Raw genomic sequence first — 26,833 nt, forward strand, 5'->3', positions numbered from 1 at the left:
AGACTTCATGAGAGCAGAGACTTGGTCAGATTTTTTTTTTTTCCCAGTGCTCTAACCCCTAGACTGAGGACAAATTCTTGTACGTAGTATATGTTCAGTAAATATCAAGTAGCCAATTGAACCATAATAATGTGTTTATCCAGATATATGCCCAGGAGTGGGATTGCTGGATCATGTATCTGGAGAAAACCATAATTTGAAAAGATACATGCACCCCAATGCTCATAGCAGTGCTATTTACAATAGCCAAGACATGGAAGCAACCTAAATGTCCATTGACAGAGAAATGGATAAAAAAGATGTGGTACATATATACAATGCAATATTACTCAACCATAAAAAAGAATGAAATAATGCCATTTGCAGCAACATGGTTGGACCTAGGGAGTATCATAGTAAGTGAAATAAGACAAAGAGAAATACAATATCTTTTCACTTATATGTGGAAGCTAAAAAAAAGTGATACAAATGAACTTATTAACAAAACAGAAACAGACTCACAGACTTTGAAAATAAATTTATGGTTACCAAAGGGGAAAGGCTGGGGGAAGGGATAAATTAGGAGTTTGGGATTAACATATACACACGACTGTATATAAAACAGATAATCAACAAGGACCTATTGTATAGCACAGGGAACTCTACTCAACATTCTGTAATAACCTATATATGGGAAAAGAATCTGAAAAAGAATAGCTATATGTATAACTGAATCACTTTGATGTACACCTGAAACTAACACAACATTGTAGATCAACTATATACTCCAATATAAAATAAAAATTGTTTTAAAAATAAGCTGTGAGAGCAAGTAAACAAATAGGAATAAAAAGTTTTTCTATAAGAATATTTAGTTGAAGCTCAATATTTTTCACCCTATATAACTATCTTGAAATCATAATTTGATATTGTTCATTGTAAAAAATGTTTATATATGTCTCTATAGTTTTCAAAACTGTACTACCAAGTTTAGTCTCACTCAGACTTCACTATCTTGTGAATTAAGAATTATTCTATTTCAATGGTTCTGATGAACCTAGGTGCAGGACAGGAATAAAGACGCAGACACAGAGAATGGACTTGAGGACACGGGGAGGGGAGAAGGGTAAGCTGGGATGAAGTGAGAGAGTAGCACTGACATACATACATTACCAAATGTAAAATAGATAGCTAGTGGGAAGCAGCTGCATAGCACAGGGAGATCAGCTCGGTGCTGTGTGACCACCTAGAGGGGTGGGATAGGGAGGGTGGGAGGGAGACTCAAGAGGGAGGGGATAAGGGGATATATGTACACTTACAGCTGATTCACTTTGTTGTACAGCAGAAACTAACACAACATTGTAAAGCAGTTATACTCCAATAAGGATGTTAAAAAAAAAATTATTCTATTTCAGGACCAAGAGGGTGTGTGTGTGTGTGTGGTAAGATAATCAATTTAATAATTTGGGGGATTGTTACAGGGGAATGGGAAAACCACAACACTGAGTGTGTTTGCAATTTATAAGGCTGAATCTGCTTAAGAAACATGCATGACAAAAAAAAAGTGTAAGGGCTCCCCTGGTGGCGCAGTGGTTGAGAGTCCGCCTGCCGATGCAGGGGATACGGGTTCGTGACCCGGTCCAGGAAGATCCCACATGCCGCGGAGCGGCTGGGCCCGTGAGCCATGGCCGCTGAGCCTGCGTGTCCGGAGCCTGTGCTCCGCAACGGGAGAGGCCACAACAGTGAGAGGCCCGTTTACCAAAAAAAAAAAAAAAGAGTGTAACTTAGAATCAAGGAAATATCGTTATAAACATTTAAAAAATGAGGAAGTAACTTTCCCAAAAGTGGTAGAAGCCAACTTTTAAACTTCTTCTGGTGTCTTTTGCATTTCAGGCTTAACACCCAAGACTAGCATCATCTGGTCCTAATACCTTTTCAAGGCTCGGAGGACAAAGGAGATACAACTCAAAACTAACTTTTGTGCTGCATCTTAAAAACCTGCAAATGATTCTACAAACATTCTCCCTCATCCCCACCTCCTCACACCCCAGCTTTAAGACAGTGCCTGAGAGCTAAAAATGGAAGAACGTGAGCTTCAACTGACCTAAAAAGTGAGAGAAAAGGATGAGCTGAAATGAATGACAAGGAAAGACTGAAGCTTCCCTTCACCAAATGTGGCCAGGGTACGTAAGTACAGAGCTGGCTGGAAGAAGGAGGCTGGACTAAATGCCTTTCAAGGTCATTTCCAATCTTTACACATTATTTTGGATGACAGAGGAGTACACATGCTCACATACATTGAAACTTTACCCCAAGTGTATGAGAGTCTGAGGCATGGATAGCCCTGTGAATTTGATTAAACAGTTAAGTCTTCAAAAACATTTCTCTTTAGGAGGTCAGAGAGAGCAGTTTTCACAGAAATATACTCTCAGGGACGAAATTCCCCTCAAGGGACCATGCGACCCATCCTGGTTTCTTTAGACACAAAAAATATGGTAATATTTTTCCCGCTTCATCTGTGAAATAATAATGACCTGCTTGCTAAATGTGACACACGTAGAGATCTCAGCTCTATGTCTGGCAAACAGTAAGAGTGAAGACATTTTGGTTAGCATCATGATTATTAACCTATTTTAGTGGACAGATATTTAAATAAACATTATACTATGCGTAAAGACCCAAGAGGAAGACAAAGAAACAGTAGCCACTGCTAAGGAGCTTTGCATCCCAGTAGGGAGAGACATTACTTCCACTGGTGTTGAAAGAGACTAAGTGAGCACTGGACAGAGATGGGAACAGGTAGGGCAGAGCTTGGGTGCTTGGCATAGCAACTGAACACGAGTTCTCACATGAAGAATAAGTTACCCAAAGAAATACGGGACTTATGTGGGATGAGGACAGTCCTTTGTAATTATTTTTTAAGACCCTAGGTGATATTAAATAATTATGCTTTCCCTATCTCTTGAGACCCTGAGAATACCAGGTAGGATGGCTCAAGGGGGGCGATCTAACCTGGCCTGCCACACTTCCCTGTGCTCTCTGTGATCTTCAAGAGTACGGTTTGCATAATTCAGAAAGTCCATTCCCCTGCTTCTTTGAGAAATGGGGCTTAAAAAAGGCAGTACTTCAGGTAAGGATGGCTGTTGAGGCCACTGGCTCACTGGGGGTGAGAGGACAAGATGGCTGATGACACAATATCCGAGTCCTTCATATAACAGCGGTATTGCAGATTGTGACAGAATTCAATTTGATTGAAATATCTAGCTCCCTTATACAAGGCAACAAAGCCAAGACAGAGAAGCAATCTAACTGTCCATTTATGGCTGAATGGGTAAAGAAAATGTCGTTATCTGTCTATCTACATACACATATACATGCGCAACACATATATAAAGATGGAATACTATTTAGCCGTAAAAAGAAGGATCGATGAACCTGAGGACATTACGCTAATTGAAATCAGTCAGACTAGAGAAAGACAAATGCTATACGAGCTCACTTATATGTAGAATCTACATAAACAAAAAACCAAGCTCATAGATCCAGAGAACAGATTGCTGGTTGCCAGAGGAAGGGGTGGATGGTGGATGAGGGGAATAGGTGAAGCTCTAAAATAAGTCACGGGGAGGTACTGTACAGTGTGGTGACTATAGTCCATAATACTGTATTGTGTATTTGAAAGTTGCTACGAGAAGAAGAAACATTTTTGTAGCTATGTATGGTGATACGAAGCTTATTCTGGTGGTGATAATCTTGCAATATATAGATATCAAATCATGTTGTACACCTGAAACTAATACAGGTCAATTACATCTCAAGTTAATAAAGCACGCACACGCGCACACGGCAACAAGAACCCCTCCTAATAGATTTCCAGGTAGATAGACAGATTAAGAGATCTTTTCCTCATCTTTCTATGAAACTAGCACCAGAATGGGAATTAAGAGGTACATGTTTCCAGCCCCAGCTCTATGCTTTTTGTACATTTTGTCAGGACTCTTAACCACCTTATACAACTCAGTGGGACTCGCTGCTCTCTGGCGCCCTTCTCCTTCTGAAATCCAAGGAGCCAAGACTGATGGAGAAAATGGATGCTAGGGGCATTCCCTTCTGTCTCCTTTAATTTCCTCCCCACCCTCAGAACTGTGTTGGATCATGGAGGCTGAGTTGACACCAGGGGTGTTTGTCCTGAGTCTGCAGCCTCATAAAACCAGCTTCGGGAAAAGGAAAGCTGCATGTATATACCTAGCGTTTGTGTTTGCAAGTTGGCCTCTCTGAGTTCATTATCCCTGCCCATGCATTATCTACTTCACCTCAACCCTCTAGGCCCAAATCTCCCATACTAATTTGGTTATGCAACTCATTTCTTTCATTTCCCCCATCTAAAGGCTCCTAAGAAGGGAGAGCTGGCAAAAAACAAACAAACAAAAAGACCCAAAAATCAAAACTGAAGAGATGTAAAGAACCTGCATGTTCTGTCTCCTTTACGCTGTTGCACCTTCTACAGGGTCGGAAGCCTCACACTGATAGTAATGAGTTATTCAGGGCATGCTGTGTTACTAGGCCTGTGTGTAATGTAAACGGAATTATTTGCCGTGGAAATACCCAGTCCAATCTCTTAGCAAATTGCAATCCCTCAAACTAGGTCCCTCTGGAAAGCACTTAAATAAATGTATACCTTGTTGGAGAGATTTGCAGCAATTTGAGAGACATACTGAGCTCTTTCTAATATAAAAATTGATAGTCTCTGCTCCATTTATCATAAAATTTAATGAACAATCATTTATCAGAACCTGTGAATTACCTGATCATTCATTGTTTGACAGGTTCAGTTGAATCATCAAAATACTTCTCCAAAAAATGCAAGCTATGTACCACTTAAATATACATGTATGTATATATGTGAGGAATGTTTATATATGTCTGTATTCATTGATTTATGAAAGAAAATTAAGCAGGCTTTTGTATTTTGCTTTGCTAGATTTAAAAAAGCAGGTTTGTTAAATTAAGTTTTCTTCTAAGTTCAGAACTCACCTGGACCCAAAGGCAAAGAGGTTATACAACACAACCCTACTCTCAAGGACACTTTACAAATTTAACTAGGGAGTTAAGACTTATAAACATGAACTAGATGAAAAAAGCAAGGCTATAAGCAGCCATGACTATATGCCCAGGTACAAATGATATAACTGGTCAGGGAAAGAAGTTTCTAACACGGGATGGAAGCTGCCCAATGCTCCTTTTCAAAGGACCATGAAAAAGACTCCTTCCAGGGTTTAGACCTGGGAAACAGCCTGTCTCTGAGAAACAGCATGATGGCCACCATCCCGAGCTGGTGTAGTCATAGGTGTTTCATAAAGCCTGGAATGGAATCCTGTTGAGTCTGGTAGCCAAACACAAGCTGGAGACCAGTTTAGGGGCCCAGAGGTGGGTTCCGTGAGAACACGGTGCCTGCAAGAAAGGAAGGGTCCCGAGGCCTGGGTTTTCCTGCCAGCCTCCCTTTGTGAACCAAGCACTGAACCTTCTTCAAATCATGTTAAATTATGCTTTTAAAAGCTTTTTCAAGTATGATGAAATAACATCTTAGGGTGGGAAGGGAAAGTTTTTTGGGGGTTGTGTTCTAGAAGGAACCATATTCCTGGATATCTCAGGAAAGGGAAAAGACATAAGGAGAGATTTCTCTCTCCACACTTTGGCCTGGGACTCTCCCTGAAGCACACCAGCTGACTTCCTAGAACCATCACAGATGTTGAAGATGAGACCCTTCCCATTCCCCTAGCCCACCATCTGTGTGGAGGGGAGTCTTCACTTCCCAGAACAGCCCTTCTGTTACCATAAAAACGGAGTAGCTCACCTACTCTGTGCTCCCATAGAGGTGAGCAATTTGTAACAACCTGTGAGACACAGTGTATCCCTATTGTACAGACAAGCAAACTGAAGCACAGAGATATTCAGAAACTTTCCAAAGTCATACAACCAGCAGGTAGAAGAGCAGGGATGGAATCCAAGTCTACACGACCATCTTCGCATGTCTGCACTGGCGAGGACGGATGCATGCCCTGAAGACACCAGGCTGGGCCCTGGGAACGTATGCTCCAGCCTTGCTCCACTGCTGCTACATCATTACAAGATCTCGGGTGAAGCGCTTGCCTGTTTGGGGCCCCAGTGCTCAACTGAGGACATTGAGCTCACTGCTCTCTCAATTGAAGGTCCAAGATGTTTTGGTATCTAGTTTTCCAAGAAAGAATCCATAGCTTTATGGATCCTTTATGGAGGGATCCATCATCCCTCAATATGTTAAGAACCACTAGTTTAGTAACGTTAAGCTATACAATTGTACCTGCCAATATTTATGAATACATTTTTATGTTCAGTATTATTCCACACATTTTGCATATTTAACTCATTTAATCCTCATTAAAAACTCTGCAGCAGGTACCCCTTTTAGAGATGAGGAAAGAACAGCAGAGAGAAGTTAAGTAACTTTCCTAAGGACACACAGCAAGAGGCAGAAGCCATATTTAAACCCAGGCAGTCTGGCTGCAGAGCCCACACTCTTAAACCGCTACACTTCTGTTACTTTCTAACAGACACCTGGAGCAGGACTGTGCCTCCCAGCGTTAAAGCTGAAGGTTCAAAAGGCTGAAAGAGTTCAGAGATCATCTGGTTCAGTGGCTTCCAAACTTTTTCGTACTTAGCTGGACCCTCTTTTCGTATCACCTACTGTGTCTTGTGTCCTTTACAGCAGGCTGGTGCATGAAACAGATGAGAGCTTCTGAGAAGACAGAAAGAACGTGAATGCACATGCGTGTGTGTGTGACTGTGTGCGCCCTTGTGTGAGATGTAGGGGTCAGTGTGTGGGAAACGTAAGTGTCTCAAAGTCCTTCTCCTTTGTCCCCCGTGGTGGCTCTACATCATGTCCTCTGAGCTCTACAGCTGCAGAGAGAGAATGTGAAGATCGCTCATCTTGTCCCGCCCTTCTGTTTTGCAGGGTGTAAAATGAGGCACAGGGAGCAGAGAGATGGGTGTGGACCCAGGCTCCTCGTCCCAGGGCTCAGTCCTCTTTCTGTCTGATCTCCTTTCTGTAACCAGGCTACTGCCCAACTCATGGCCAAAGGGCTAGCACCAGTCAAGGACAAATGCACTCCGTACATACCTTCCAAGCCTCTCCCTGGGCTGCCTGGATGTTTGAATGCTTCTAACCTTCCAGCTGGCTGGAGACAGTCACCTAAGGGCTTTCTAGGACAGGACGAATGGAAGAAAAGCTTTGGAGTTGTTTGGTATAATAGGAAAGTCAATGACAGGAAAATGGTCAGCTCCAAGCGGACGGGGTAGGGGGTCACCTAAAATGACCCTTATACTCAAGTCACATCACACCATTTGTCCATTTTGAGTGAGGCAGCCGGTAGAGGAGGGAGCGAACGCCTCTTTCCCCACCTGCCCCCAAAATCTGGTGAGGCTCGTTCCTCCAGACAGAACACGTCTGGGATGTCACACCTACTTAGAAGACAACTTTGCTGTCCTCCCTGCCACCTGCCTTCCCTTCTGGGTTTGCCATCATGCCCCTCTGTTGCCTCTGCAGTTGGCCACTGGACCTGGCTGAGTGTTCCAAGGAACAAGCTCGCAGGAGAGCTGTGGCCTGATTGAAACAGGGAGGGAACCACCACGGGGCAGGGTGGGAATCAGTGGCCACAATGTTTCCCAGCAAGTCCCTGTGATGTTGAATGACTGGGCGGGGTTTCTATGCATAGGCAGTGGAGGAACACCCTCCAGGACCACATGGAGGAAGGGAAGCAGGGCATCCTCACCTGCCTACTTTCTCTTTCACACTCAGGGTTCTAGTAAGGGCTGCAGATGATCAACTACTCATCCCAGAGAGCATCTACAGGGTGCTGGGCATGACGCTAGGTGCTGCGGGAAAACGGAGATAAAGACAGTCCTCATGAGGTTTCCAGTATAAAGAGGGAGGCAAACTTACATCAGATGACAAAGTTTATAATTGGTAGTAAGCTTCATAAAGGAAACATAAGAAGCTAGAACATATAGCAGTGGGTCTGACTGAGTCTAGGGGTTAGGGCAGGGAAAACTTCCCTATGGCAGTGATATAACTGAACTGAGGTCTGCAGGGCAGGTAAAATGACTAGGAAGAGAGGCAGGAAGAATATCCAGATGGAGGGAACACCAAGTGCAAAAGCACTGAGGCTACCACACATACTTCTTTATCCACCATGATATCAGTGACATATTGACATGCACATATATTCACATACATACGTCCTATTTACTCATCACCTGCTATGCCACACACTTTACATTTTCTCATTTCTTCTTTCTCAAGGTGTTAGAGAGGCAGACACAAACATGGAACAGAGTTACGTGAAATGAGAGGTTATATATGTAGCATAATGGGCAGAAAAAGGAGGGCCATAATAGCCTAGAGGGCCGGTGAGTCAAAGGAAGTTCATGGGAGGAAAAAACTCCTGTGTAAGAGTATGATTTCCTACACAAAGTGAGTGAGGAATACAATATCTTAGGCAGGGGGTCCAGTTAACCAAAAGCTGGAAGGTAGAACACAGCCTGGTGCCTATATAGACAACTTGCAGCATTTCAGTGTTACCCAGAGAAACACTGCAAAGCAGAGTGGGGCAGATTAGGCAGGAAGCCCTTGTATGACATCCTTGCATGTGTTTATTTTTTCTATGACTATTTATTGAGCATCTGCTACAAGCTAGACCCTAGGGCTATGATACTGCACAAAATCAGACTTGGTCTACGGCCTGGGAATTGGGACTCACACAAAACAAGGACTCAATCAGGTGAAAAAGACAGCCCAATAATTAGAGCAATGGGAGTTGGGGAGATGACTGGGAGAAGTATCTAGAAGCCAGATTCTGTAGACCCTGTTAAGAGTGTTGGTCTTTATTTGCAAAGTAGTGGGAAGCTCTCATAGGGATTTTTTTGGGAGAAAATGTATCTTTACTTTCACTCATCACTAACCGCAATGCAGCATTCTTTGAGTTTGAAACATAGTCAACAAACAACAGTACTATTGGCAGTGCATGTGCCTTTGTCACAAAATCACAGATATTTTCAAATGAAATCTCATAGGGTTTTAAACCTCAGTTTTAAGCATGTTCAGATTCATGTTGTGAAAAGATGACTTTGGGTGCTGGGGGCAGGGGGAGGGCATCGATTCTGACTTGGACACCCTGTCCCTCTCCTAACTCCCATCTATCTGGCAACGGAAGGGAAGCTCGGAAGCCACTCTCCAGCATCATCTGGCCACACAGAAATGCTAGCGGCTTCCACTAACTCTCTGCTTTTGCAGCCATCTCGGGTTACTAACCACGACGCCTTGCTGACTGCCTCTGAGGCCAACTGCAATGTCTCGGCAACAATTATATTAATATTAGAGCTAGGAATGAGCTGATGGAAAGGTGTTCATGCACGTAATGAGGTTTCAGTTGCATTTTAGAAAAGTGTCAGATAATTTGCTGAGAGACGGCAGAGTTTTTACTGTTTGTCAAGAGATGGGGGGAGGTGGAACTCGAGCTCCTCAGCTTCAACTACAATGTGAGAAATGTCATCTGTACGAGAGACGCTCAAGGCAGAATAAACAAATGTGACGGGAACAGTGACAGTGAGAGGGGCGCAGGAAAAGAGGGGGGATAGGAGGGGAGGGGGAGTGTACAAAAACGTAATTATCACCTAATATTGATCAAGCATCATCTGCACCATCTTATTTAAACACGGCAGCTCTGTGGGGCAGGTATTAACCCCATTTGACACAGGGCTCAGAGTGGCAATTCAAAGCCCTATTTTTTAAACTCCAAAGTCTGATTTTAAAAGACCTGACATTATGCTCCATCCCTAGATAAAAAGGCCTGTAACCGTTATGTGTCTTGGTGTAGAACTGTGGTCTATTTTATATGAAGGGGAAACACTTTCCTCCTAAGCTCAGGTGAATGTCAATATTGTATGTTCCTGTGTGACATTCACGTGATCTGAGATACTCATCCTGGCCAGTGTTCCCAAGTGTGGGACACGTAATGATTTCCAAGGGGCACATGGAGCCCACACTGAATAAACTGAACCACATAGTAAGAAGACTGGGAAAAACGAAAGGGTTGATATAGAACCAATTACACTAAGTCTGTAGTTGGTACATCAACTGCCCCGGTGGGATCACCTGGGAGCCTTAATCAATGCCCAGGTTCAAACTCCACCTCAGAGATTCTGATTTAGTTAGTCCTTTGCAGTACTTCTTACACTTTAATGTCCTGTGAGCCACTTGGGGACCTTGGTAAATGCAGATGTGGATTCCCCGGGTGTGGGTAGGCTTGAGATCCTCTATTTCTAACAGGCTACAAGCTCCCAGGGAGGCCAATGTTACTGGTCAGGGGACCTGACTTGGAGCAGCTGGTGTCTAGATGTAGGCAAAGGTGAGAACCACTGCTTTAATGAGATGGTTTCATTTTGGTGCTTAGCTTTTTCGGAGTTTAAAAAGCTGTCAATTAGAATGAGTTTTACATGACACGGAACACAAATTAAATAGCAATGACCCTCTCTCCCTGTCTATTTCCAATTGCCAGAAGCCTGTTCCCTCTACAGAATCAAATATGACATCCTTCCAGAGGGATCATTGCACACACAAGCCTAGATGCATGTGTATATACATATTCCTTAAAAAAAAAAAACCCACAAATGGCAGCTTTCAGGTCACACCATTCAGCACTTTGCTTTTTTCACTTCATGCATCTTGAACATTGTTTCTTAACTGTACGTAAAGAGCTGCCTCATTTTTTTTAATGGTTAAATATATATAAGTGCATTCACGTTGTTGTGTAACCATCACCACCGCCCATCTCCAGAGTATCCCAAACTGAACCTCCACACCCATGAAATGGTGCCAGGTAACAGGCAACTCTCCTTTGAAACAAGGCAAGAGCTGGTCTCAGAGCCAGAGCTTTCCGTGGACAGCCGTGTAAGGCTAGAGTTTACTCACGGTGCTGTGCATTCATTGTATTTAATTGCAGACACCTTCTGAGATGAGCAATACTGATTTTCCACTTACAGTAGCTCCCTTTTAAATAAACTGAAGTCCCATCGAAATTATGATGTCTGGTGAGCTTTACTGAAGGCTGCGCCTGGCTGTGCCACAGGTGAGAAAGTTGCAGTTCAAGAAGAACCAAAGCACTGGACGCTCGTCCCCCTTTCTGAGCTGCCAGCTGACCTTCTTCTCCACACACTAAGCTGGGCAAACAGCCTTCCCTTCAGCCTCATGACTTGTACCCAACGGCAGCCTTTCCTAGGCCATTTTCTCGAAGTCAGACCACATAGCAGACCCTCCTCTGTCATCCTTACCAGAATGCTAACCAAGAATGAAGGTTCAGGTCCCTTATGGGATTTTGTGTCCCCTGATAGAAACAGGGAACCCAAACCCAGGCTCCTTACACTAAAGCAATGGGAGATTGCCCTTCTAGAAAACGGCACCCTTCAGTGGGTGGGTATCTGGCTTGAGAGCAGTCAGAAGGACCAGCGTCCCTCTCACACGGGACGGTGCCTAGCACTCCTGGGCTGAAGGCAGAGGTAGGTTTGCTGAGCAGCCCACGATGGCAAGAGCTCAGGTTGGGGGCCCAGAGTCCCAGCACGGAGGCCAGGGCTCACCACCCACCAGCTCTGTGACCTCTGGTGGGTCATTTCACTTTGCCAGGGGCAGGGGTTTGTTCAGTGCAAAATAGTGAGGTGGAGGTCTTGTGATGGTGAAATGAGGTAGTATGGGGAAGTGTTTAGCACTGAGCCTGGCGCATTGTTAGTGCTTAATAAATGGAAATCTTATCATCCTGGACTCTTCCTGAAGGGGAATTCAAGAAAGGAGGAGATATGGGGAAGAAGTGGGGTCCAGGAACACTCACATGGTCGCTGCCCAGCCAGGTTTTCACCTGTGGTGGAAAGAGGTAGAGTGTGTGCGAAAGACCTCCCAGTGCAGCCGTGGCAGGAGAAATGGCATTATTAGATGGGATGGAAATGACGAACTTCACCCCGAAAAGAGAGTCCAGACTAACTCAGAAAGTAGCTGAGCAGAGAAATACTGAGAAGCTGATAGAGGAAAATGTGCTCCCAAATGTAATAATTCTAATACCCAACATTTAACCCTCTCCTTCTTTGTTTCTTTTTTTTTTTTTTTTTTTTTGCGGTACGCGGGCCTCTCACTGTTGTGGCCTCGCCCGTTGCGGAGCACAGGCTCCGGACGCGCAGGCTCAGCGGCCATGGCTCACGGGCCCAGCCTCTCCGCGGCATGTGGGATTCTCCCGGACCAGGGCACGAACCCGTGTCCCCTGCATCGGCAGGCGGACTCCCAACCGCTGCGCCACCAGGGAAGCCCCTTCTTTGTTTCTTTGTAAGCAAAACAAACAAGTATCTGAAAAATCTGCAATAAACATGTACTTTTTTTGTTGTTTGTGAAGCTACCACAATGATCCAGGGAATAAACGCTTGAGCCTCTCTTATGTGCCCGGCACTGCTCTAGGGGTCGGGGAACAGTGACACAGGAGCAGGCCCTTGCACTCATGGGTGTACATCCCACTGGGTCCCCTCCCAGCCCCTGACTCTGTGGCCCATTCAACTCGCCAGCGTACAACCCCTGCTTCTCTCTGAGTGTCCTGGAAAGGCAGCGGTATCTGGTGTTCCTTCTGCAATGCAGAGGGAGGGAAAATGGATGGTTGTATTCTCAGAGGTAAGCACAAGCATTTGTTTGGAAGCTCTCTCAATCGTTAGGAAACTAAAAAGATTTACATTTATCCATGAGGTATCTTCTGTGACGAGGACAGCAAATACAGCAGCAGGGGTAATGAGTAATGGCCAGGCTTGGGTTGGAGCTGCTCGGGTCACTGATCAGGAGAGAGGCAGATAAGGAGCAGTGCAGCGAGGCCAGGAAAACGTCCTTAGCACGAGCGGCAAAAGCAGACTGCATGCAAGGGAAAGACTTGTGTGTGATCTCTTGGTAGAAAAGGAAAAATTTCACATTGAACCATCAGCCAGTGCATTATTCTGGTCAGGACTATAGATTTTTACTCTGAAAGAAGTGGTTCAAATCCCACCTCCACTACTCACGTAATAGGTGCTTAACCTTAACCAACTTGAGTGTCCTCATCTGAAAGTGATGAGCGCCATGCTTACCTCATTAGGTTGGTAGGTGAATTAAGGGAAATGGTACACATAAAGGGGTCAGTATGGTGCCTGAGACACTGTAAGAAATCTTAGTGCCTGAGACACTGTAAGAAATCTTATTACTAGATGTATGCAGAGTTGAACAAAATGAAAGCAGTGTTATGCTACTGCAGAGAATAAGTAATTAGTGCAAGATCTCATAGACAGTAGGAGGGCATGGTGACTAAGATTTAACTAGATTTCCCCGACTCCCTTCTGCATTTACACCTGGTAAGAGCCCAGCTGAGTAAGCACTGCTTTCGAGGGATGACACTTTCTTGACAGGCAGCCACGATGCAGCCCACCATTTTGTCTGCTTTTGTAAATAACATAATTCACAGCCCAGTCATCAGGCTAAGATGCCAATTACTGAGTTACCTCACAGCCCTGAAAATATGCTTTATAATCTGATCAAATTCAGCTTGCTCTTAAACCAGACCGAAAAGTGAACAGAGAAGGAAAGAAAAGTCGCAACAGCTTAGAAGGGTTACTGTTCAAAAGGGTAAGAAATAGGCTGAGGGTGCCTTGGAGAGACGGAAACTCTGCCCTCATTCTTTCCTACTGTGATATTCCTGCGACTACAGGGTTACGGGGAGAAAGCCAAGTTGATTCATTAAGGAGTTCAGCTGTGTCTGGAGAAGTTGGAGCAAAAGGAAAACAGCTCACGGTCCAGGGCAGGAAGGACAAGTGAAACCAGGTGAGGCAGGTTTGTCTACAGCGCCCCGCCCTCCCCCCCCCCGCCCCCACCGCGGGCCTGGCCCAGCAGGACCGGTTTTTCCATGGCTAGTTGGGAATGTGTTATCACAGCACCGCAGAGAAGGTGGCTCAGGCAGGAGGAGTTTGGGGTTGATGAGCACAGAGGTGAAGAACACGTGTTCAATCACACAGGTTTGGGTATATGTCCTGGTGGCTCCACTCAGTTGGGTGTCCTTGACCACGTCTGTGTTCCCCTCAATGTCATCTTACTCTTCCCTCAAATAGGCAGGATAACACTGGAACCTACTTGAGAGTATTGTTGTGTTAAGATTCCATGAACTAGTTAAATAAACTCACACATAGCAAATACTCAATGAAAGGAAGCTGTTAATTATTAATTACTGCCATGATTGGGGAGGCATCTCAGAGCCATGCACACTTAGCGCTGGCAGCAGCAAGATGGGGGCTTCCTGGGGGTCCTGGTGCTCTCCCATTGCATGCTGGGATCCTGCAGAAGCAAGTCCCCACCCAGGGAGAATGAACCCGTACAATAACTCCAGTATCCAACTGGGTACCACGACCGAAAGAACACAAGTGCTGGCATCTGTCGTTGACCAGCCCAAGACAGACCCCCGGACAGTTTCTTCTGGTCACTTACGCCAACACAGATGCTAACTCAAGAGACTGTGTATCAACAGATTTCAGCCAGCCAGCACAGGACGATGTTATCACAGAGCTGAAAGAAGGCCCCTAACCGCTCAGGTAAGCGCTCTGTCTTGAGGAAGAGGAGTGCTACTGACTGCTTTTAATGAGCAAATTTATCACCACAAGGCCAGTGTGGTTGCCTGCCCACAGACAGAATCCTGAATAGAGGAGAGAGTTCTGCCTGGTTTGACGATAACCTAGAGGCACAGCTTGAGACGTTTCAATAAGATACTTTAGTTAACAACCTAAAAATGACATAAGTAGGTACGTGCACAGAGAGAACGTAGGTTGGGTCTTGGAGTGTGAACTCCTGTCAAACTGAGTTCCTGGAGGAATGTGCATTTCCTTTAGAGTTTATAGAGGAAATAACGACATAGAAGAGGGAAGGCTTGGGATGACCACAGTCGGAGGTTTACATCCTAGCCCTATGACCTGACTCTTCATCAGTTTCTGTACTTGGGAGTGTAGGATGGGAGTGAGAAGACCTCGCTCATAGGAGGGCTGAGGGAAAAGCAGCAGTGGCAGCGAACGTTTGAGTGGACGTTATATACCAAGCACTGTTTCAGCCCCTTACATGTATCCACTTAGACAATGCTCACAACACCACTCAGGGAAAAGTTCAGCAATATCCTCATTTATAGATGGGGAATCTGAAACAGAGTGGTTGAGAAACTTACCCAAGGTCACACAGCTAGCATCTGACAGAGCCAGGCACCCTAAGCCACAAGCCCACGACTTTACCACCGTGAGTGACTGCCTGTTGCACATGTGTTAACATGAGGACAATGCTTCCGTCAGTACCGAGTAGGAAGAAGTAGTTAATAAATGTTGACTATCATGATTATATCATTAACCCCTAGCATGGCACGTAGGATCTGCAAATTCCCCTGAAGATTTAAAGAATTTAAAACATTTTGGGTTCAGCCTGGTATCAAACTTATGCTCCGGGTTAGGGCTGATGATTTTCATGTTTCCTCTTGGTGAGATGCACCATTTTGCTTTCTTTTTGAAATATGTGTCATTTTCTTCAAAGGTCACTTCGAGAAAAGGAGTATCGGTAGAACATTTTTCTAAATCTTGGTAAACAAGATGTATGGAAAATGGTGAAATAAACCTGCATCATTTCAATGCACCGTCACTGGCATCTTCTCATTGGATGACATCCTGTGGGGATGGCAGTCCCGGGGATGTCGAATTGTATATGACGATCCTAGCATAGGGTGGCCCAGTAGACAGCAAGGCACCTGGTACGTAAGTGCACATGCTCTTAAGTCAACCAGCACGTGTTCAAATCTGGGTTCCATCACTCCCTACCTGATGACCTCCTACCCTCCGAGTCTCACATTCCCCATTTCCAAAAACAGGAAGAGTCAGCATGACCATGAAATGAGATTATCCAAGGAATCGTTTTAACATTTACTAAGTTCTCGGGAAAAGTCCGCTGCCAATATTGCAATTATCTGCACCATGGTCTAAGGAGTCGGGAGAGGATTACTGAGAAGCCTGGCCAGGATTCAAGTCAAGGTCTCTGGACACTTAATGTCATTCTCTTCCCTGATACGACTTTGCTAACGGACGTCTTCCTCCTCAGAAAATCCTCAGGACTCTGGCTTCGCTCCTAATTCAAAAATATATTTTCTTTCAAATAAGGCCTATTTTAAAATCTGGAAATCAAGAATAGTACAAGAGAGTAGAACAAGATAAAGAGTGCCTTAAAAAAAGAATCACAGAACCACCTGAGGATATAAAACCAGAAGTCCCTTAAATCAAATAGGGCCAGGGCTGATGTCAGAAAGGCTTACCACACATTACAATGAAGAACACATAAGAACAAGAAGGGGCCCGTAAAAACCACCAGCGTGTGACATACTGCCAAGCGCTGCGTGCCTGTCATTAGGCTGGATTCTAATGCTGATCACTGCAACGCAAATCATCTGGGTGTCAATTAAAGCGTGTAAGTCGATTCTTGAGGTAGCCGCCTAGGAGAAGGAGTCCTGCAGAGAAGTCTCTTCCTCCGATAGATTTCTTTTGGAATTGTGGATTTTCTGCAAGTGAAATTCTCCAAAAGAAACACACCTCCCTGTGTGTTCTCTGCCCCTCACTGCCTGCAGGGCCAGGTGCTTGTAAAGCAAGAGATATATCGCACTGGTTTCTACATCGCTGTCACCCCGAATACTCTGAAACCTCACCGGCTCTCGAGGGCAGCTATTCTCAGGCCATTTTACAGAGGAGAAACACGGGAAGTGGAGGCACTAAAGGGACGTGCCCACAATTGCAGAGAGCAGTAGAGCCCATAGAGACACTTGGGACCCCGTGTTCCTAAGCATGGGCCTCGTCCCATCCCACAGATGAATGACACTCAAAATAGCAAAAGGTATGTGAGCAGAGGCTGGTGGGAATTTGAATGAGAGGCTTGATGAAGCAGGGCTGGAAGCGTGCACTCTCAGCTTTCTGAAATCGCACTGGCATGCCAAGTACCCCAGGTATGGCCAAGGTCAATACCCTGTGTCCAGAAGGGCGTTGCTGGGCTGAGTCATAGGCCGTGTTGCTTATCAAGACTGGCCAGCAGAGCCAGCCTTATCATACCTTGCTGGTTCTCAGGGAATGAAATCCACTTGATAGATTTCAGCCTTTTTCCCTATGTTACTCCAAGAATGCAATCAGTTGCCCCTTGAGCGCTTGAAAACGCAGATGCTCTTTACTTCAGTTTCTAGACCAAGACGTTCGACTTCCCAAGGAAGACTGAGTCGAGCTGTTGGATAAGAAGGAGGCGATGATACCTCCTGATCCCTTCTATTACTTACTGACTCGATAAACTTTAACCCAGCCCCTGTTACTGGGAGATATAAGCCCTGGAGACCCAATAGTGTCCCGCAGGCAGAGGACATGTACGGTCCCTACCCTCATGGAGTTGTACTTGGGAGACAGACAATAAACAAGAGGACAGACTTTCAGATTGTCATCACTATAATGACTGTAATCAACACTATAAGGGAGTATACACGGGGATGGCAGTGGTGGGTCTACTTGTGTTGCTGGGGTCTAGGAAGCCCTCTTAAACAGGCAACATCTGAGCTTCAGCCTTATTGAAGGGAGAGCGCCAAACACAGGAAGAGCCCAGGGAAATGTGTTCCAACCAGAGGGAAAACCACAGGTCCTAAGGAGGGAAGGAACCGCTGGCTCACCACGAGCTGAGGGACCCTGTATTAGGTGAGGTTGGGGACAGGGCAAGGGTTGGAGTCATGAGAGGCCTGGTAAACTGTTTTGGGGGTGTTGGGTTTAATTCTAAGAGGCCACAGGGCACTGGCCCAGTGTCCAGCTCTCAAAGGCATTCCTTTCCTCTGGTGTTTTAAAGACCAGCTCCACTGCTCAGCTGTAATCTTTGAATTCTCAATGGCACAGCACATGGGGATTACATCTTGCCGACAGTGAGCTCTTAACAGTTTCTGAATCCACAGGAAGGGGCTACTGAGGCCTGAGAAGCAGAGACCCAGGTCTAAATTAATTCCTGAACATGGCAGGGGGAGATGGAGGCTATCAGCTTTGTTCTGCTTGGAGAAAGCCTCTTTGCAAAGCCTCTTCACAGGTGGTTGCCTCTCACCTCCGTACACTTTGAATCTGAAAGACACTTGCCTAAATATGACCTCGTGGGTATAAATCAAGAGTGTGTACTGAGATCAGCAAACCCTGGTTTGCCTTAGTTAACCTGCCTGACCTTCAGCCCCCTCATCACTAATTGTAGATAATACCAACACCTGCCACACGGGCTGCAACGAGATGAAAAGTGCTTCACCGTCATGCTTTGCAAATCATAAACTCTCAATAAGCTCTTACCCTTACTATTTATTCATTACCATCAAAAATCCAACTCTCTGTCTCACGCTTACTCTTCCTCACACAATGTACATCTTTCAAAATCCTGCACAACGGTTTTGTAAGCTTTTGGAAAGAGCCCCTGAAACAGTACAGGTAATGACCAATGCCTGTATATCATGGACTCTCCGTACAGGTAATTCATTCCAAGCTATCGACAGCAAAGGCAGAGGCTGTCTGCTCATCAGCACACGGAAAAAGCGGGGACCACATCGAGTGACCACTATCACTGTCTGCAGCTACCCTCATGACCCAGTCAACTGCACGCGCGGGGCCTTCCAGGGTGAACAGAGAGCTCCCCAAGTAGAGCACTGAGGTTCCATGGGAGCCCGGAACTGCAGGTGGCTGGCGGTAGACACGGCTGCAGCACCCAGAATACAGAGGCCTGGAGCAGCCTCAGAGGTTCCCTTAGAAGCAGCATCCCTACCCCAGGCCAGCAAGCAGTGGGGAGAGCTGAGAAGAAAAGCTCAACCCTTCCCCACAGTCTTAGCATCAAGCAGGGTCCATACCTCCTCTGTCCTTGGTGCAGGGTCCACAGCTATGAGAGGGGGAGTCAGCATGCCTTGGGTTTTTCTTCTGGTGGGGAACTGTAGCGGGGGAGACTGGGTTGCAACCCCCTCCAGTTACCCCATCAAACGGGCGTGACAGCCACGAGAGAGCTTCCTTCTCATCCCTGGCTGGAGCAGGCAGGCACAACCGCTTCTGAAGCCCAGCCTTCAGCGTCACACACCTGAACACAATTCCTCCACCCTATATCCTCCTCTCCCGGCCCTGCTGCAGAAACCTGCCTAGCCCCGCCCTCCCCATGGCCTGGCTGTGACCTGGTCTTTACCAGCCCAGCTCCCGCCCCTGCAATTTACTTTGAGAGAGAGCCCCTGGGTTGGAGTGAGAATTTAGAACTTTAATCCAGCTGAGGGAAAATGGGAAGTATCCATTTTCTGGTGATTAATTTTTAAAACTGTAGGAATTTGAAGGTCAGGTATCAGGGGATGGGGGCACTGTCCAACTGCTTCAGTCCAGGCCAAAGAGCTGCATCTCTCTGCCCGAGACTTGGCTATATCGCATCCTAACTTCTGGGGCCCAGCTTTTCCCAGGACCGGTGCAGCAACTACCTGTATTCTCAGTAGAAATGTGGGAGAGAGAACTTGAGATCCAGGTTGAAATCTGCCCACCAGGCCAACACAAGATTCTGTTTTTTCCTCTGTGAAGTATCAGGGAGATCAGTAAGGAAAGTTTAACAATGCACCCCATGTCTGTTACTAAAAAGCACTTGGTCATCCCAGCTAATTGCTGTTCCACTGAATCCACAGGTGGTCTTAACATAAGGAGTTAAATGACCCTTGAAAAAAGGCATCGTTACTCAGGTGCCAAATCTAAGCATTTGGGATTTTATTTCCTGACCCTGACAAGTATTCTGTCTCTCCAGATGAGAGGTTTGCAGACTTTAGGATTCATAGAAATTAGCCCGTTATTAAAAATGAAGATTTCTGCATGAAACTTTTAGATTCCAGGAAGGCTCAGGAAACCATATTTAAAAAATTTTCCCTAGGTGATTTTGATGTGGGTGGTTGGTGCCTGGACTTTAAGGAATACAACCCTAGAATAGGCCTAAGTTCTCCCATCCCAGCCTTGCATTTCTAGCTGGCTTTTAAACTCAGCCGAGGACCAGCTGTTCTCCATTGTTTTCAATTCACTCTTTTGCCCCTGCCCTCAGGAATTTTCCAGCTGACTCCAGTATCTTCCTCCTCCGTTTAAAAATGAGCTTTGTCAGAGGAAAGAGCGTTAGCTTCGCCAATATTGCAGCTATCAGAGGTCTTAGAAATGACATCACTGAAGCCTTTATCATACCAGCAGACACCAACGACATTAAACCCTAGTTCTGCCCTTTCTCCCACTGGAGGCCCAGACCTCACACTACAATCACCGTCCTGGAGCAAATCCCCCCATGCTGGCCCCTCCCCAGGTGCAGTCTCTCTCATAGTACTTCCAAAGAGAAGTCAGGTGTGTGGGCCTCACAATCAGTTCCTCACCCTGCCCTATGGCCGACACAGTCGGTGTTCAGGTCCCTTGTTTCTCGAGTCAAGTTTAGTTTTTGAATGAGATTCTCACATCCAACCTGCTATCCTAAATGGAGTTCTTATACAGGCAACTAGATCTCATATGACTGCTTGTCCATGCCAAACATTTTAGTCCTAAGACAACTACAAAGCACATTTACTAAGCACCTAATATGGGCAGAGGCCTGTGCTCAGCTCAGCAAGGGGTGTGAAACTATAGGTAGCTCAAGTAATCCATGGGATACAAAAGGGAAACGAAATAAAAATGTTTTCTTGCCGTGTCAACGCAGTGCTGCAAGACTTTCCCAATACTCATAACCTTCAGACCAAAGGAATGGCAGCATAGTCCAGTGGTTACAAACACAGACTCTGGCTTGGATTCAAACCCGTTCTCCATCAGCTCCCAGCTGTGGTTTCGGGCAAAGTACTGACCTTCCCTCTGGAATATCAGTAGTACTTATTTCACAGGGCTGTTACCAGGATGATATGAATTAATATGTATAAAGTGCTTTTAACAGCAAAAGTGCTTACGTATTATTATTATTATTCTTCAGGAGATCCTGAACACTGTTAACACATATTTATTCGCACTATAGGAGATTCATAATGTTTTCTCACCTAAAGACCAATAATGCCTTCCAAACATTTGCTCCATTTGATGTATGCTTCTCAACTCTATGTTCAAGGTTCTTTAATTCGTTTTTCCATGGTTCCTTCATGTATTTACTTAACTTTTTCTATTGAGGATGTACTACATGTCAAGAACCGTGCTAGGTCCTGCTGATAACAATCGGTGGAAGTCATCTCCCTGCTCTGAGGAGTTTACAGCCCTTTGGTGTACCGGATATTGACCGAAGTCACACAAAAATTGTGAAATTAAGATCGTGACAAGTGTTGAGAGGGAACAGTACCTGGTGCTGAGAAAGCACGGGAGAAGGGATTTGACCTGGTCAAAGGGTTAGAGTAGAACTGGGCTGTGAAGGAAGAGACGGAGTTGGCTACGTGCAGTGGGGGTGACCAGTCAGAATGTTACGGATAGAGAGACGCCATGTGACAGGTGTACTAGTCAATTTTGCTGCAGTAACAAATGACCTCCATGTCTCAGTGTATTACTTGCTTATTTTACAGGTAGGCTATGGGTTGACTGCTGCTCTGCCCAGGCTATGACTCTGCTTCTCATTCAGGGACTCACACTGCAGGAACAGTCCCTATGTGAGATATGGTATTCTTGTAGCATAAAGAAAGATCAAGAGCACTGGTGGAAATGTGCCATGACTCTGAGGGCTTCTGTCGGGCGTGGCCTTGTTCTGTTTACATTCCTCTGGCCAAAGCCCAAAGTCAATGGGACAAGGATATATGGTCCTCAACACTGGGGACATAGCAAGGTACAGGGCAGTTGACAGGAACGTGATCCTCCTACAGGGAAAGGGATGGGAATGAATAACTGCAAAAATAATATAATTTACTACATTAAGGTTCTGTGGCAAGAGGCCTGTGTGGCTAGTGGTGAGCGAGTTGGTAGGAACATAGGAGAGATGAGGGTGGAGAAGGAGGTGGGGACATGCCATGGAAAGAATCTGAACTTTACACTGAGCAATGGAAACACTGACCTTTACCTGTTCAATCTCTTTCCTTAGTTGTGAAAAAATACTTTCCATGTTTTTCTGGTTTCTGAAGTTATACATGTTTATTATAGAAAGTGTGGACATGGCAGATACATTTTTTAAAAAGTCACCCTTAACGTTACAAGTCAGAGAGAACCATCATAGACTGATACTTTGTTGAATATATTTCTAGACTTTTTGATGCTATTTAAACGTACATAAAGTATTCTTACAATCAAAATTGGATCATGTTCTCTATCCGTTGTTATGAATACCCTCCAAGTTATTAAACAGTCTCCCCATTGCCTCATCATACGGATGTACCATAGTTTAACCAGTCCCCAACTATTGGACATATAAGTTTTTCTAATTTTTCCATTTTATAAAAATTTCTAAAGAATTCTGCAGTGGTGTTGTTTAGATTCAGCAACATCCATATCATTTGGTAGATGTGGCATGTTTATCTTAAAGGGTATAACAAATTTAAGGCCACTGATAGATATTGCCAATTGTCCCTTGAGGAAAGTCAGGGCAAATCACACACAACCCTAGAGCAGGATTTGCCAACTCGGTTGAAAATTATTTTACATTGCCAAGTTAATCAGTGGAAGATATGGTCTTACTTCAGTTTTGCATTTATTTGATCATTCAGGACAGACTTATTTTCTATAATTCCCAGTGCTTTCATCAGGGAAGGACTTACCTGATTAAAATGCTGGGCCGTTTGCATCTTCTTCTTAGAATGCGCTCCTGGTTTCTCTTCAGCAAATTATGACTACTTTGTCCCTTACGACTCTGCAAGATTTTCTTCTGCTTCCTATAAGAAGCCTTCTTTGCCTCCATCTCTTTGCTGTGGAAGCTGCCAGGAAAGATGTGGACAGTTGGTTTTACGTATATGATAGGAGGTCATGGTTCCATACACCTCGTATCCCCATATGGAGAGAGTGTTTCCGAGACTGAATTTTGTTCCCTCCTAGAGTGACTCACTCTGTCATCTACATGCCTTATAGTCCATAAGCATTTGTGAATGACTGCTAAGAAGAGCCATAATGGCACAATGGGTGGGTAAGTTTTGACCTGATGAATGACTCACTTGTGGATACTGGCACATGGCTATATTAATAAAAGATTATGGACCAAAGATCATTGTGAATGCCGCTCAGGAACTCTTTTTAGATTATATTCTAACACCAATCTTTCAACTTTCATAACAGAGGTTAGCAACAGAACATCTGATTTGATAGACGCCCAATTACTTATATCTCTCTGATATATATACTTTTCCTCCTAGCCAGAGTCAAAGGACTTTTACCCATTTGATATGCGGTGTGATTCCCAGTTAACTTCTAATAGAGACTGGACGGTTTTCCCCTCCTGTTACAGGTTGTGCTAATGTCTTGTCAAGCTAGTTTGACAATGTAAATTGTACCTTCACGCTCCCCTTCTCGTGTTACAGAGGGGCCAAGCCTTACAACATGGAAAGGCCATTAACGGAGCATCGGATTATGTCAGTAAGGAATGTGGAGAAAAGGGCAAACCTTGTTGACATGGTCTTGCTTCCTGGGGTGGTGGATTAAGTGCTTGCAAGTCTCTCAGAGGCCTCGGTGGACTGGGTTTATGATGATTTATTTCTGCCCTGGCATCGCTTGCACCCCCTGTCTTGAAGGAGCGGGGACTAAAGCCTGTCAATTCTTTGTCCCATCATGTCACTCCTTCTATGCTCATTCTGTGCCACGGAACCCAGAAGTAATTGTAGGATTATTCTCTCACATAGCTCCACATAGCCCCCCTCAGTGACAAGAATGGTTACATGACATCAGAGCTATTTGCCTTCCCTACATGTTTCAATATTATCAGATGGTGTTTGAATATAGTATACAGTCTACCATATAGTCTCACTGCTCTCTCCCATCTCACAAATATTACCTATGCCTTCAAATAGATGCCCATCTCCTTCCAGAAATAGTGAGATTTTGGGTTTTAATCATTGTTTTCCAAATAAAGCTGAGGCACCACCTGAACAGGTGTTCTGTCCATGAATTACTTAATTAAAACAGCTCTCTGAAGGCCGCTGAAATACCAGAAGAAGAGAGCAAAGCACAGACTTTTTTTTTTTTTTTTTTTTTTGCGGTACGCGGGCCTCTCACTGTTGTGGCCTCTCCCGCTGCGGAGCACAGGCTCCAGACGCGCAGGCTCAGCGGCCATGGCTCACGGGCCCAGCCACTCCGCAGCATGTGGGATCCTCCCGGACCAGGGCACGAACCCGCGTCCCCTGCATCGGCAGGCGGACTCCCGACCACTGCGCCACCAGGGAAGCCCCACAGTGACTTAATTTTGAGTAAATCCTTTATTAAAATGGAAGGAAAGACAATCTGGTCTACTTCAACTTAGGTGAATGCATTAAAAAATGCATCAGCAAAGAATGATGCCTTGTAATAAAGCAGTGTTTCCAGAGTGGGGTATGAAGACCACCTACATTAGGATGATTTGAGGAACGTGTGACACATTCAGGCTCCTGGTTCTGCCCCAGACCTACTCAACTCGCTGAGGGTGGAGCCTGGATCTGCATTTTAACACCCACCGTGCCAGATGATTTCTTTGTACACCAAACTTTGAGTGCCGGTACAGGGCTTAGTGATCTTCTGTGGGAGAAGTCTGAATGCGATGTGGTCTTTGTAAAACTCTGTGCATTGGAACATTGTTTAATGTCTCCCTTCTAAATTAAACTGTGTGTCCGGTGAAGACAGAGACCAGTGACTTCACTCCCGTATTCCCAGGGTCCAGCACGGTGCCTGGCCCATTCCTTAACTACTGGATCAGAAACTCCAGGATTCAGGCCCATCTTTATTTTAACAAGTCCTGCAGGTGAGCCTGATTCATGCTACAGTTTGAAAAACCCTGGTATAAAAGAATCTTTTCAGAACAACTATTTGCTTCTTAAGAGTAGGAACCTACTGCCCTTCCCACTCACCCGCCCACTTCAAATGGGATATGCTTCGGTCTATATGATACCATATATCTTTTAAGACAGAATATATTACATGATCCCAGGCAGAGTTTCAAGGAAAGGAAATATTATCTCCATTTGACAACAGAGGACAGTGAGGCACATTGAATGGAGGTGACTTGTGTGAGGTTGCGCAGCTGATAAGGTACAGACTTGGTGTTTAATTCAAGGTCTCTTAGAAACTTATGCCACATTCTTCCTTATTCTTCTCCTAATTGCCTAGGTTCTGGCTTATGTTTCACTGGGCTGCATGAGGACTCTTGTGAGAGTTTTTTAAGGGGAGAAATAATAGAGTCTCTTCTTGCATCACTAATGGCATCACCCTGAGGACAGCTGCCTTGTGGGACCTTGAGATCTGAGCAGTTTCCTGAACATATCATCCAGAAGTGATTTGGAGGGATTCACTGGGACTTCTAGGCTGGAGAGACAGCCTGATTATTGTGGAATTGTCCTCTCTCACATCTACCAAACAGTCCTTAAAAGCTATGTATTTTTAAAATTCTGTTCCAGATGGGGCTTCCCTGGTGGCGCAGTGGTTGAGAATCTGCCTGCTGATGCAGGGGACACGGGTTCGTGCCCCGGTCCGGGAGGATCCCACATGCCGCGGAGCAGCTGGGCCCATGAGCCACAACTGCTGAGCCTGCGCGTCTGGAGCCTGTGCTCCGCAACAGGAGAGGCTGCGATAGTGAGAGGCCCGTGCACCGCGATGAAGAGTGGCCCCTGCTTGCCACAACTAGAGAAAGCCCTCGCACAGAAACGAAGACCCAACATAGCAAAAATAAATAAACTCCTACCCACAACATCTTCAAAAAAAAAAAAAAAAATTCTGTTCCAGAAACCAAATTAAGTCATATGTCTACAGACTGGAGGAGATCAGAGTAGGCCTAATGGAAGAATATTCATTGGGAATAAATAAACATTTATGCTGAAGACAGATCTGTGCTTTTTAAAAAACATAGAGTAGTGAGTGAGGTCGTGCTTGATTGGTCCAGAGCAAAGTAGGTGACATCATCCATTCATTCATTCACCCTCTATGCCCACTTTGAACTCATGGTTGCGTGAATACAAAAGACAATGCCATTTCAAATATAGCAAGACGAGTGCCATGACAAGCAAAGGCAAGATGCTGTGGAAACATGTAAGAGGGCAAACCAATCAGGTACGGGAGTTAAGGAAGGCTTCCCGAATGTAGTGAGCCTAGGACCGGAAGATTTTATAGGCACTGCCAGCTGAGGAGTGTGCAAGGAGAGAAATGTAGGGAGAAGGAAGGCGTTTCTCTGCAGAAGGAACTACATGTAAAGAGTATACTGCAGAGTCAGGTAATCTAGGCCTTGTAACTATACCCCAACTTATCTCTGTTCTTGGGGGAATCTAAACCAAGATAGAGACTGGAAGACAGGCTTTCGTCCAGTCACTCGAAATCTTGGCATCCTCTTAATCTTATTTATCACCACCATCATTATTATAATATTATTATTAGAGCTAATAGAATGGCAGACTATATTAATATAACTACATATTCAGAACGGAGAATGGAGAATCCTCTTCCCTTCTTCTCAGTTTAGATACGGCTGGGGTTCATGTTTGATGCCTTACTTAAAAAGACCCTGATAAACTGCAGTGTGTTCAAGGGTAGAAAGGGGAAATATCTCATGTGAGGAATATCTAAAGAACTAGAAGGCTTAGGTGAGGCAGGAGAGCTA

The 26,833-nt window shown here is 45.1% G+C and overlaps 1 protein-coding gene across 1 annotated transcript in view; it reads right to left on the reverse strand.

Annotated features, from left to right (window-relative positions):
• The window catches only part of ATP10B (ATPase phospholipid transporting 10B (putative)), a 581,864-nt gene that overhangs the window by 346,521 nt on the left and 208,510 nt on the right, over positions 1 to 26,833 (reverse strand). The window contains 1 exon segment of the mRNA XM_060296561.2: positions 22,827 to 22,982. Within this exon segment, the coding sequence (XP_060152544.2) occupies positions 22,827 to 22,853 (27 nt within the window). The 5' untranslated portion in view covers positions 22,854 to 22,982.

This window comes from Globicephala melas, chromosome 3, assembly GCF_963455315.2.
Source record: "Globicephala melas chromosome 3, mGloMel1.2, whole genome shotgun sequence".
NCBI lineage: Eukaryota > Metazoa > Chordata > Mammalia > Artiodactyla > Delphinidae > Globicephala > Globicephala melas.